At 33.7% G+C, this 14,267-nt stretch overlaps 2 protein-coding genes across 3 annotated transcripts; both read left to right on the top strand.

The window, feature by feature from the left end:
- Nucleotides 1-1,983: 1,983 nt before the first annotated feature.
- On the top strand, nt 1,984-7,839 carry LOC119641083 (lysosomal alpha-mannosidase). Of its 2 annotated transcripts, none has more exons than XM_038039517.1 (10): nt 1,984-2,051; nt 2,115-2,241; nt 2,310-2,680; nt 3,278-3,483; nt 4,572-4,708; nt 4,827-4,960; nt 5,350-5,996; nt 6,052-6,266; nt 6,319-7,170; nt 7,237-7,839. In XM_038039517.1, the coding sequence occupies exons 2-10, from the start codon at nt 2,119-2,121 to the stop codon at nt 7,813-7,815; spliced, it is 3,264 nt and encodes a 1,087-aa protein (XP_037895445.1). In that variant the 5' UTR covers nt 1,984-2,051; nt 2,115-2,118; the 3' UTR covers nt 7,816-7,839. The 2 variants fall into 2 exon arrangements, with proteins under 2 accessions (XP_037895445.1, XP_037895446.1); XM_038039518.1 differs by lacking the exon at nt 4,827-4,960 and adding an exon at nt 5,099-5,232 and having other exon boundaries at nt 1,988-2,051.
- A 2,632-nt stretch (nt 7,840-10,471) lies between these two features.
- LOC119641066 (sodium channel protein Nach) lies at nt 10,472-14,240 on the top strand. The gene is made up of 9 exons (XM_038039497.1): nt 10,472-10,644; nt 10,710-10,907; nt 10,984-11,434; nt 12,064-12,182; nt 12,245-12,396; nt 13,402-13,464; nt 13,535-13,668; nt 13,725-13,839; nt 13,922-14,240. The coding sequence occupies exons 1-9, from the start codon at nt 10,472-10,474 to the stop codon at nt 14,035-14,037; spliced, it is 1,521 nt and encodes a 506-aa protein (XP_037895425.1). The 3' UTR covers nt 14,038-14,240.
- The last annotated feature ends 27 nt before the right edge of the window (nt 14,241-14,267 follow it).

Genomic DNA, 14,267 nt, shown 5'->3' on the forward strand with positions numbered 1-14,267 from the left:
CCGCACGTATAAGTTTTCTTGCGTGGATAGCTCCAGATAGCTTTTCACAATACTTTAAATTTGTATATGACATGTTTAATTAAAATTAAATTTGCAACTTGTATCATCATGAAATAGAATAGATGAATTTAATTGTAAATTGAGAACGTGGGATTTTTAAAATTTTACTTATGAAAAGAAATATCTTTACTTTAAAAGAATCGCATCACAATATTTGTTTTTCTCTTGTTGCCAATAACATGCACGGGACTCCTAAAGCAAGGGCAAAAACTTCGCTATGACATGCGGAAACGTAATTGACCTATCAGCTTTCCAAACTGACATATCTGTCGGTGAATTTATAGCTAGAGGTGACAAAAAAAATTTACTTGTTGGGATTCATTAAATTACATGCTAGATACACCCCTATGTTACTAATCTTGCTAAATTTAGATAAAGCTAATACGTTTATAGTACAAATTTAGATAATTACGAGAGATTCAAATCAATTTATTGAAAGAAACCAATAAAAAAAACCAATAAAAGTACTTGATAAGAAATCCAAATCCCATATTTTATAATTATTGCACAATTACTTAATGTAGTCACCTCTATATAAAAAGATAAGATTAATGTTTGAATCCACTTATCAACAGAGCTGGATGTACTGTGCTATTATGTTAACGTAAATCATTTCAAGAAACTAATAGCTTCTTATCTTAGTTCCAGGAGGAATCTTTGCTTATTGCTTTGCATAAAGGGTTAATCGGAGTGCGTGCATTTGTGTCGAATATTACTGCAGTCAAGCAATATATTTTTCGGTAATGCAACCCAAGCTCTATGCCCAATATATACGTATAGGGATACAGCCGTTTCATATTTCGACATTTGTTTACATCTTATTTGACTGCACAAACTTGATAATACGAAATTTCTTTAGAAAATTGCTCGCATGATAATATTTTCTTATGACAATTCATGATTTTTAAGCGAAATGCGTTGTCTGGTCTGTGTTATTACTCCTACTGCAAAGAGAATAACAGGTTTGTTAAGTGGTTGCAAGTTGCAGCAGTACGCATCCCAGAATACGTCGCGTAGCGCGATCTGAGTGCACATAGGGTTTCGCGTTATATATGTTTGTTTCCTTGAAATATTAAACGCGGCCTTGTACTCAACTCCTTTTTATTCTCTTGAGTTATTTTAGTATTTAAGAACTCGACTTGACCGTGTAAAAGAGTCTTATTTACCCATTAATATTCGTAATTGTACAGTGATTTTACGCTATATGCTAAGTAACTATAGCGAGTCACCAGCGCGGCGACATTAACTATGCCAACTTTATCACGTCTAATATTGATACATCCTTGAAGGAACAAGTTGGAACAATAAACTTTTTTCACCTGCGTGAAGCCATGTCTGAGGTATATGAAAACATGAAGCCCTACGCGTAGCTTGCTATGTTCTTCTATTCTACCTAGGCAAAGTCGGTGCAATATGCTGTCGGGCTACTTTTGGAGATACACATCCAACCAGACATTTCAAAAATTCAGTTCATTCGTATATTAACTAAAATTGAATTGGGGTTTCTTTAGTAAACAATTAAGTATATTTAATGAAAAGTTGCATTTTGATCTTTTTTGTCTTTCCGTAGCTATTTATATAAAAAGAAACAAGAGCTGTGCCTCTACGTTCGCAATTCAGATTTGTCGGAATTATTTTCTCGTATGCTAATTTCTATTCGATAAACGATTCAAATTAAGTGTATTCAATTAATATACTATTATAATTAAGTTTTTTTCATTTGATTCTTAAATAGTCCTCTGCTTAATCGCACTTTATATGCATTTGCATGTATAAAATGAAAATAATGTAAAGAAATTCACTCTTTCTCTATTTTTCTCTTTGCTTTCTTTATGTGCGTATTTGGAATGCGTCTACACTTATGGCGCTCATGTAAAGATCGTGACATTCTAGATGTTGAGTTAAACTCAATTTCTAAACCTTCTTTTGTATATCAATAAATTCAACAGATCAGTTAAGCATAGATAGTCGAACGTTGTACATTGAGAACGGCAAGTGAAAATTGAAATTCTCGAAAAATATTTCAATTCATTTTAATCTATTTTATTTATCAGAAACATGCTCAGCATATGGAGAATAATTGCCTACGTGTGGTTTACGGCAGCTTTATTACATGGTGTTGAATTGCGACCTCAGCGCACTGAAGGCGAACTTTTGACAAACGCTCAGTGCGGTTATGAGGTTAATTATTCGTTAAACTACTTCTAAAAACAAAAATAAATAAGTAACTCATTTCCATTTCTATGCAGAGTTGTCCTAAAGTTCAATCTAATATGTTGAATGTCCATTTGATACCGCATACCCATGACGACGTTGGTTGGTTGAAAACGGTTGATCAATATTATTATGGCAGTGAAACTTTGATACAAAAAGCCGGTGTTCAGTATATAATAGATTCTGTTATTCAGGAACTTTTAAGAGATCCTGAAAAGCGTTTTATATACGTAGAATCGGCCTTCTTCTTCAAGTGGTGGCGTGAACAAAACGAGGAATTGCAAGAGCAAGTTAAAATGTTGGTGAATGAAGGACGTCTGGAATTCATAGGCGGTGCGTGGAGTATGAATGATGAGGCTACCACACATTATCAAAGTATTATCGATCAATTTGCATGGGGTCTAAGGTGAGTTCGAAAACCGATTTGTATTTGGATACGCTAATAATAATTAGTTATTTTTCTTTTTATTATTCACTTCTGTAAACTCTTTTCCAAACCATAAAAATCTTATCAGTATTAGTGTAGTATATTATACACATAAACACAACGTTATAAACCACTGTACAGCCGTATAAAATTTGCATGGAAATATGCCTCCATAATGTATGCATATCACTGATCGGCATGAGAAACGGAATTCAATGCAATTGTCTCTATATAATTATCTATAGAAACGGCAGTTATCATCTTAGTACTCTCTCTAGAGCAAGAAATTCAATGTTAAGTTTCTCTGAATTAGTTAAATTCGCTAATCATAAGCAAACATCAGAATATTAAATTTATTATATCATGTTTCGATATTTCTAACCGTCCACATTTCGCATTCACTTACGTAGCCCTTCCTCCGACTTGCAAGGTATGTTTCGTACTATAAACATTGGTTCTTTAGTTTCAAATATGTTTACAAAGGAACAATAAAGCTAACAAAACAGTGGACATCAGAAAATTTGAATAAAAGTACTTTCTGGTCTACTTTTTGTATTATTTTATTCTCCATTTTAGGCGGTTAAATGACACCTTCGGTAAATGTTCGCGGCCACGCATTGGTTGGCAAATTGATCCGTTCGGTCACTCAAGGGAGATGGCTTCCATGTTTGCTCAAATGGGTTATGATGGCTTATTTTTTGGTCGGTTGGATTACCAAGACAAAAGTGAACGGTTGCTGACAAAGACACCCGAAATGATTTGGAGAGCTTCGGCTAATTTGGGTAAATGCAATATTTAATCAAGAGAAAAATTAACCTCTTAAGGTGAATCATGGCTAACTACAACTTTAAGTTCACATGATTACAAAATTTTTTGGCAAGATAAGCATTGACGAGCGATAATGATCGATCAGGTTCGCAATCGAATAGTCTGTCCGTATATTCAATCTTTGCAATCACTGCCGTCGTAGAGCTAAAACAAGATTGTAAATGTGCGATCTGCCTTGACAGCAATATAATTTTAAAGTCGAGATCAATATTAAGTCGTTTCTGTCTATTGACCTAATAACCGCTCTCACTTGAGAAGTAAGCCTTATTATTGCCAATTTAGAATGAATATAAATTTCAAATATGGTTACAATTATCGTGGGATAAGCGGATTTTGCGGATTAAACGTGCAATTAAGTAAAAATCGTAATGCTATCTTGTGAGCACGAAACTGCGGATCTGCTTTCCGCAAGGCTATTGAAAGTATTGGCACATTTTTTTTTTGGGATAAAACTATTAGCCATAAACCTGCCATGTTTGTTTTTTTTTTTTTTAAATCTGGCCTTATTCCTATCATAATCCCATTGAAATCGCAAGACAAACTTTGTCAAAAATGTAAAAAGCATTGATTTTACTTGAAATTTATTTTTTTTAACTCCCTCAATAACCGCCTGTAAAATTAGTTAGAACTAATCAATCCAAGCTCTTCACGTGTCACTGGAGAATGCTGATTTGGAGCTACAGCTGGAAGAAAATCGCTTCTAGATTGTTCTTGGATATTTAAAATATAATTTAAGACGACGGAAATAATTCGCTGAAATAGATAAAGTATTACCAGTTAATAGATTTACAGATTCATAATCGCCGAAACTTTTTGCATCTATCAAGCTACACCCGCCTGTTGCCATCACTGGTAGTTTCGTTAACACGAAATTCTCATACGTAATCTTACACGAATCTTTAAGGCTTTCTAAAAATAGTTGTGATTTAAAATTGTTCAGCGAATCAGGTCTGCCATGATTGACCAGATGAGATAATCACTCTTCTAAAATATGAACCTCCTACAATGTGGCCTATTATGATTACAACGATTCTAAATTTAGGTAAATCTTCCGATTTATTTACTGGCGCTTTATACAATCATTATCAGCCGCCTCCAGGGTTTTGTTTCGACATATTATGCGCCGATGAACCTATTATAGACGGCAAGCACAGTCCTGAAAATAATGTCAAAAGACGAGTAAGTTTTCTTGCTTGTACCTCTTTTAAATATCGAAAGCTACTTTTAAACAACGCTAAATGTTATTTAAATATATGTAATAAAACGGTTAATAACGTTGAAAAAAATATATATTTAGGTCGATGATTTCTTCAAATTTGTTCGCAAGCAGGCACAATATTATCGTACTAATCAAATCATAATAACCATGGGCGGTGATTTCACATATCAAGATGCTAACGTATACTATAAAAATTTGGATAAATTAATACGGTAAAAAAATTTTGAAAAGAGGAAACGAAATTTTGGTTAAAAGTTCTTTTAAAAATTCATTAACATATTAACATGCATGATATCACTGTCACAGTCATTGAAAACGATTTTTATTAAATTTGCTTTGCAAATTTTTAGATCAACGATTTTTTAGCTATAGTAGAGAAAATGGCTAAATCGTATCGAAGCCGTAATGTCCTGATAACAATGGGCGAAGATTTTAATTATCAGCACGCTGGTATGTGGTATAAAAATTTGGATAAACTTATTAAGTGAGTAAGAATTATAAAGACAAACAATTTTGACCAAAACTTTTAACCAAAGTTCAATATTATTCCCTTAATTTTAAAATGAATGAATTGAATAAAAATTTACTGGTTTCTCTCCAGATATGCCAATGCTCGTCAAGCCAATGGCTCCGAAATAAACCTTTTGTATTCCACTCCTTCTTGCTATTTAAAATCGTTGCATGATGCTGACATTACTTGGCCCACAAAAGATGATGATTTTTTTCCCTATGCCTCAGATCCTCACGCTTATTGGACTGGTTATTTTGCTTCGCGGCCAACTCTTAAACGTTTCGAACGAGTTGGTAATCATTTCTTGCAAGTATGTAAACAGTTAACGGCTTTGCCACCCAGTATGTATCCCGAGTGGTTGCCTCATTTAAGTTTTATGCGTGAAACAATGGGTATAATGCAGCATCATGACGCGGTTACAGGTACGGAAAAGCAAAAAGTTGCATACGATTATGCTAAGCGTTTAGAAGTCGCCTTCAGGGCTTGTGGGGCAAATACTCGCGCAGCTTTAAATATTTTAACAACCGGTGATAAACCAAAGCCTGTTGAAGGTCATAAACCAAGACCAGTAAAATTTGAGTTTAAAACCTGTGCTTTACTGAATATTAGTCTATGTGATGTTTCCGAGCAAAGTGAACACTTTGTCTTGACGCTGTACAATCCACTCTCTTCTTCACTAGCAGAGTATATTAGAGTGCCCGTGCCAGATAACAATTACCAGGTCCTTAATGATAAAGGTAAGATTTCAGATTTCTCATTCTATATCTATTTAAGAATTTTTTTTATATACAGGAGCTATTTTGGAAGCCCAGTATGTACCTATTCCACGAGGCCTCATGGATTTAGTCTACCGCCACTCAAAGACCAAATATGACATGGTTTTCTTCGCAGACGAACTACCTCCTCTTGGTTATCGTTCGTATTATATTAAAAAAACTAAGGAGCGTCCTTTAAAACCTGTACCTGATTCCCCTAATACCTCTAGCATGACAAGCGTAGGAAATGAGGTTAGTTTCGCAAAAAATGCTTTTCTTTGCTTACGAAGCATTGTATTTATAGTATATTCGTTTGAACTTTGACACGAACGGGTTTTTGTCTGCTGTAACTGTTGAAGGTATGACACGTATCATCAGTCAAGATTTCTTATATTACGAAGGGGCCGTAGGTAACAATATGGAATTCCGAAACAGATCTTCTGGTGCGTACATATTCCGCCCGCAAAATGATTCAATGAAAATTACAACTACCGATGTTGATATTACGGTCTATCGAGGATCTTTGGTCGAAGAAGTCCATCAAAAATTTAATAATTGGATTAGCCAAGTAGTACGAATCTACAGTCAGAAAAACTATGCGGAATTTGAATGGCTAGTTGGGCCTATACCGGTAGATGATGATATAGGCAAAGAGATTATTACTCGTTTTGACACTGATATTAAATCTGAAGGTATGTTTTTTACCGACTCAAACGGCCGTGAGATGATAAAACGTCTGCGTAATCATCGCGATACATGGAATCTTGAGATTTTGGAACCAGCAGCTGGCAACTACTATCCAATAACTACGAAAATAGCTTTGGAAGACGATCGTGCACGCGTAGCTATTTTAACAGATAGAGCACAAGGTGGTTCTTCCTTACGGAATGGTTCTTTAGAACTAATGGTTCATCGCCGTTTACTACATGACGACGCCTTCGGAGTAGATGAAGCCTTAAATGAAACCGCTTATGGGCACGGTCTGATAGCCCGGGGGACACATTACCTAATGGTAGGCTTTTCGCAGAAAAATGATAGTCCTACGCAAAAAGCATTGGAACGTTTTGCTCAATTGGAAGTAACTTTGCCCACTTGGAAATTCTTTAGCAAAACGAATTACACCTTTGAAGAGTGGATGACGAGTTTTAATAATAGTGTAAATATTAATAAAATTTACAAATCTTGTAAAATTTTGATTTTATTTTTTTTTTTTGGTTTTAAGTTTACTGGTCTTGGAGCATCTTTACCTAGAAATATACATCTTCTAACATTGGAACCTTGGCATAACGGTGAACTGTTAGTACGATTTGAGCACATTCTTGAAAAAGATGAAGATCCGGAATTTTCCAAATCAGTTAAATTTAATATTAAGGAAGTTCTAAGTAATTTCGAAATACAGGATGTACGTGAGACCACTTTAGATGGTAATGCTTGGTTAGATGAACATCGCCGCATGGAATTTGTTTCAGATCCAGAAAGCGTTGATTTTGTAAATTATGCTACGCTTTCTGAAGACCTTCAAAGTGCCCACTTGTTAAAAGCCCATAGGCCCTTAACAAAATCTGAATATCATAAGGAAGCATTACCGCATTTTGACTTAGGATCAAAAAGAGATCCCACACCGAGCACACATTTAAACACAATACGCAGAAATACATTGGAGCAAATGAAATTAGATGAAAAAAATTTAAAACATCCACGCGGAAAGTTCAACAACAAATATGATGTAGAATTAAATGCTATGCAGATTCGTACTTTTGTGATATATTTACGCCAAAATAATTCATTCGCTTCAGAATAAAATAAAGTGGCATAAACGGTTTATTTACTCACTTTTCTACAATTTTGTCCAATTGAATCTCTATCGAAGTTTTAAGCATCAATATTATAGGTAGACAAGCGAAGTGGTATTGTGTTACAACAGCTCCACCAGATAAATAACCACAAATTACACAATTTACTGTTCTACGCACGATTTTTTCGTATCTCTACTTCATTCTTTTATCTAAAGTATTCGATCAAAACCAGTGGAAGACACAGATGCTAGCGAGCGACAAATATGTATCCAGCACCATAGACACTTTTGAACAACAGAGTAAAATCGACGAGGCTTTACTTTTGTGTTATATCCCCATAGCAAGTGTTTTACGGCAATGAGGGATTAGTCCACCCAAAAAAACAAAGAAAAATTGTAGGTATTCTTGCGCTAAATGTTCACAGTTATAATTCTTGAGAGCAAATATCTAAATATGTGTTAATAAGATCACAAGATTATCGCACGAGAAAGACAAGAAATAGAGAAAATATTACGTCAGTATACGGAATTTTCAAGAGCTAAGCACGGCAAATATTTAAATCTTTTTGTTTGCTAAAAATTTTTTCCTTGAAAAGCATTCCCATTTACAAAGCACTCTATCGCAATTTTATCTGATATTACTGAAGAACATATGCATAATAGTTTGATTACGAATATAAAAATATTTTTGAGAATAGAATATTGCGTATTTTTAAGTAGGGGGTGATTTGGTTAAAAAAAGTAAATAAGAAAGATTCTGTTCTTCCCGAAGATAGTTCTTAAGATGAGCCTACATTGGCTGCGTTCCAATTGTTATCCCCCCTTTCCGCATTTTTGCCCCTTATTAGATGGAAAGCTTCAAGAACTATGAACTGTAATTCTTTTTTCAGAAGAAAACACAACTGTTCACTGTACGAACGATCATAAGGCGACCTCCCACATGCGCACGTTAGTGGACTGTAAATACAATAACGAATTCTTTGCATATGCAATGTTTCTTAATTGAATTTTCGTAGGTAGCGAATTGAGAATATACAAGTAAAAAAGTTATATTCAGTGGCGGCCGAATCTTGTATACCCGCCACTACGCTTTTCCCATTTGATGACCATATCGCTGGTATTGTTAAGAAAAATATAAACGCGGTGTCTGCCATATTCATTTTAGGATTAACCCATTTTATATCGTTATTTGGGAATGTACAGAATGGTTTTAAACATTGGGTCTTGTCAAAAAAGTGAAAAAAATAAAATTTACTCACTTGTAACTTTGTGCGGTCATGGCCGATTTTTTCCATTTTGCACGTAAAGAGTAGAGTGCTTCGTAAATTAAATGTGGTAAATTTGATCCTTATAACTTTTATAATTTCCGAGTAGCGAGCAAACACCCAAAAAATTAAAAAAAAAAAAAAACGGTGTTGCGTTCAGTTTATGTTTCACTGCGGGATACTGTTGGCCCATTTTCAATACCAACACAAACTGCAATGTTTCAATGTTGCAAAAACTGCCAATGTTTCTACCAAATTTGAAGCCGATGTATTCATTTTTGCGACCAGGAGAGTGCCAAATACATATAGACACACAAACGGACAGATCTGACTTAATTAATTCAGAATTTCAGGCTGATCAAGAATATGTATACTGTAAAGGATCTCTGAAGTTTCCTTTTGGCTGTTACATACATTTTTAGGAGGAAAAAAACAGTAGTGGGTTATTTTTCGATATAACCACAAAAGAAAACTTTGTCTTAAGGATTCTAGATTTTCTGGCTAATACATACTGTTTAAAGCGATTTGTATCTGCGTTTTGAGAAGCTAATTTTTGACTGCAAGAAAGCATTTTTTATGTTTTTATTTCCGTATTTCATGGTGAGTCTCACCAGGTCTTCTATTTGGAGTGAAGAACAGTGTAACAGAGTTGCAAAAAGCAATTTTGCCGATTTTATCTGTGAAGTTTAAAAAATCAAGAAGGTTAGCTGCTAACTTCATCCGTTGGAAAGATATAAAAGTACTCGTATCTTGGAATGTGCCTAAATATGTTAAAAAAAAGGTCCCTGGTATAGACATAGCTGACTTTATGTAATGCCAACGAAAGGTTAATTTACATCAGGATGCATTGTACGTCTCCGATGATGTGTAAAATACTATGATACATATATAAAATAAATATGAGTTTAATGAATAGTGGCATTCTGACGTCACTATATAGTTCCTGCGAAAGGAATGTATCTATTTCCTTTCTATACGTATGAATATGGATTGTTTAATAGAATCGTATTATTCACGAAAGGATAATAAATTTCACTCGCCACGGACTAGTTGTCTTTTAAGGCTATGCGTGATAGAATCGATTGAGTATTTAAGGAAGAAAAAAACTCCCAAATTTAGATGCGGCAATAGAAACATCCCTTAAAAGCAGCTAATTGAATGTAAAATCAAAAGCAAGCTTCGTGAAACTTGTCTTTAAAAATTCATGAATACATTGGTAAAGCACCAGCAAAAATTAATGCATTTCCTATGTTTCATGTTAATTTTCAGCGATTAAATACACATTTTTAATTAACTATTTCATATCATATCATTTGTAATGCTTAATGTAACTAACGAGTCGTGAGTAAGACTTTGTTGAAGTAGCACGCACAGTTTGTAGAGTAGATTGAAGTGTGATGTTTGCGACTGTTCAATCAGCTAAGCCGAAAGACCAAATTAAGTGGGAGAAATTGAAGGAAAAATTCAATTTCCTAAACGGCATTATAAATTATATAATTAAATATATAGAAAATTGCTCGATACATGGTCTGCACTTTCTAATTAAAGACGGTTTAACACTTTTCGAAAGGTAAATAGATCTGTTTTGTTTTTTCTTAAACTTTAGATTCCATTTATTTTTTGCTTAAACTTTAGATTATTTTGGTTAATTTTAGTAATATTGTCGCAATATTTTTGCGTATATATTGCTATGTCTTCAGTGTATATATACCAGACCAAAAATACTCATGTGGGCATAGAACGTGATTTCTACTTCTGGAATACCAGTTTACCAAGTGTAACGATATGCCCAATGAAACGTATTGATGACGAAAAATTTGACGAGTTTTGCGAGTAATGTTTAAAAAGAAACATAGAAAAGGGTATCGCATTTAAAAGAAAGATGAAACTATTTTCTTATACATTTCAGCCATAACGATATAGTACTTGATCGTAAGAAAACTCTTCGAGATTTCTTGGAACAATTGGCAAACTCGACTTATATTAATTTCAAATATTTACCCGATTATGGATCTATATATAGAACTTTGGACAAATTGAACGTGAAACCTCAGCAATATATGGAATTAATTTATAACGTTACCGCTGACATGACCAGTAATCCAATCGACATGTATCGTGCACGTTGTATTCACGATAATGCAAACATTAAGGTTCGACAAGTGCTGACGGAATACGGTTTATGTTATTTAACTAATAATTATCTCGGTCAAAAATACACATCAAGTTTTTTAATTTATGGCCAATATCCAGACATAAATCCATTCGAGGCAAAGAAACCGTTCAGAAAAATCTTGAGTGGATCATTTTTTGACAAAGATGTTTCATATACTTTTATTGGATTTCCCGAAAGTATCGACGTAAGTGTAATTTCTTGTTAAGCATATAAAGCTACCGTTGCGCCCCGTTTACATGAACAAACAAAAAAATTAATAAATAAAAATAATTTTTTTGATGACTAAAGTGTATCCCGTCACCTTACCAAGAAATTCATACATCATTGGCTTAAACTACTCTTGCATTCTTTTCTATTTTCTCTCAATATATTTTTCTGAAAAACCGATACCTGCTAACTTAATATTCACACAATTTTGAACTACCTTATCAATTTTGACTAACATATCAACAAAAATATTAGTGCTCCTAATTCCTAAGTTTTGTTTCAAACCTTGTCACAACATCTCCTAATAAATTGATCTGCACTACAATTATATGCCAAATTCTCGAAACTTATTGAAAATCATCACACGAAAGTTTTGCAAATCAAAAAAAAAAAAAAAAAAAACAGATTTGCTTCATCCAACTAAAACAAATAGCATCCATTGAGGAAAACATTCTGAAGGCTGATTTATCGCAAAAAAAGTATACACCCAGTACACATCTTTTAGATGCAAAATTGTTATCGCGATACACATTTGGTAGTAGACTCGGTGCATTCCGAAAATTTTGTATATAAACAATACTAAATTGCTTACTATATTTTCTTCAGCTCTTCGTACATAGTCCTTACGATGTAATGAAAGTGGATAGCAATTTTGGCTACGCTGAGGACCACTTAGAATTCGATCCTGTGACAATGGAAATTGTAACCGGCACAGGCTTCGATGAGTAATACCCAGCAGCAAATATAAAAGCACTTAATTCTCTTAATGAAATTTTTTTACTTTCAGAGCTTCAGTTAGACAACGTCATTGCCGTTTTCCTCACGAATCTAATTTAACTCATTTTCCCATTTACACAAAAAATATATGTTTGCAAGAATGCCGCTTAAATTTAGTTTACAAAACCTGCAAATGCATACCGCATTTTTATCCTAATCGCTGTATGTTTTCTTATGTCCGCAATCAGATAAGATTTTTTGAAATGAAACTATTCCTAAAATCGTGTACATATCTATATATAGATATAGTTCATATAAAAGCTTTCGTTTGGGATGTCACTGACAGAACTTTGTTTCGAATAACAAAACCTTTCTGTTGATTACATAATATTTCGCGCATCTCATTGGAATCGTATGCAAATGTCTATTCTTTCAATTTGTCACAAAAACATGTTCAGTTCATTTGCATCGCAATTAAAATTCTGTTTTGCTAACTTCTATGCTTTAAGAAATAAATAAACCAAAAAATTTTGCACAAAACCTTCAGTATTACTTTCGCCGCGCCGTAACGAGAGCTTTTACAATACGTCAAAAGTAGTCAAATACCGCATAGCAATAAACAAAGCGAAGGAAACGAAACGTTCTCTCTTGAAACTCTAGGCTATCATTTAAACAAAGAACGAAGCCAAATGCAATGATTTGAAATGAAAACACTATATTTGTTCCCAAATCTCTTGTTAATGAATACTTAACAAAGTTTATGAATATCATTAACGACTTGTGCCTTTTTCCCCCAACTAAACAAAATTTCATCTCTCATACTTGGATTTTGAACCCACTTCAAGTAAAGTAAATACTTTACTCTTAAATAAGAGGAAGAGAAAAAGATGGAAGCAAGCAACAATTGTTTGTTCGTCTGTCGCAAAGATTAAGCACGGACATTCCTGCTAAAAATACTTCATTCAGCGTAATATATTCTGTAATAGGAGAAGCATTTGGCAAATTAGGGAAAATACACTACACGTCCCTATAAAATGGGTTCATGTAAGACGGGTTTATATAGAAGGAAAAATTTTGACAGTGTTCGTATAGCTCGCTAAAAGAGACTAATCAACTAATATGGTAAAAGAATGAGACAGATGTGTTAGTCTTAGAAGGTCTTTACTAAAGCGATTATAGCTACGATCCGTAATCGATTAATATATTAATTTCTATAATTATTAACAGTCGGTAAACCGAAAGCAGTTTGTGATTATCGAACGCTTAAGGAATGTGTCGGGCAATATTCAGGTAGAAAACGTTAGATGTTCCTAAATAATCCATGCATTGAAGGTTTTGAAAGGAACAATCCTTTTTTCAGATCAATTTCTAAAAATATTTGTCGTAAATTCGGCGAAGGACGTTGCAAATATCAGTAATAAAAAGCTGAAGAAAGCACCCTGTTATTGTGATCAAAATTGTGAAGACTCAGTGGTAACTATACAAGCCGTGCATGTAAGTGAAATTGAAATAAATGACGTCTAAAGCGTTACTTACTCGTGTACGTCCAGGTAATGCTTTCCTCTAAGCCTTTGCTAGGAAGTATTGGTGCCCAAGTCTCGATGAAAACATGGCCACGACAGCGTTTAAAGAGAATTATTATCTTCAACTTTTCTGATTTATTGGGTAAGTGTTGCAAAAGCTGTTTATTTGGCGAAAGATCTTCTTGTATACAACTGTATACATTTTTCTGATGTATTCATTCTAGTCTACATTGGTGGAACTGCAGGTCTGTTTATGGGTTTTAGTGTTCTGGGTGCTTTGGAAGTTGTATATTTTTTTACTTTACGTCTCCTGTTTCATTTGTTAGGTTATAAATTGTAAACTTTTGGCTTTAATGAAAGCAACAATTTTTTCTTTTTATTAATGTTTTAGTAAATATATTTAATCTATTTATTTATTTATTTTTCTCATTTATTAACAGAAGCCTAAAAAGCTTACTAAAACTTGCTTATTACGACTAAAAAAGTTAAAGAACCTAAAAGAATATTATTATATACATATGCTCAGAACACACATGCTTAACTTATAATAAAAAATATTTTAACAAAATT

Source organism: Glossina fuscipes, unplaced genomic scaffold (assembly GCF_014805625.2).
Source record: "Glossina fuscipes isolate IAEA_lab_2018 unplaced genomic scaffold, Yale_Gfus_2 142, whole genome shotgun sequence".
Lineage (NCBI taxonomy): Eukaryota > Metazoa > Arthropoda > Insecta > Diptera > Glossinidae > Glossina > Glossina fuscipes.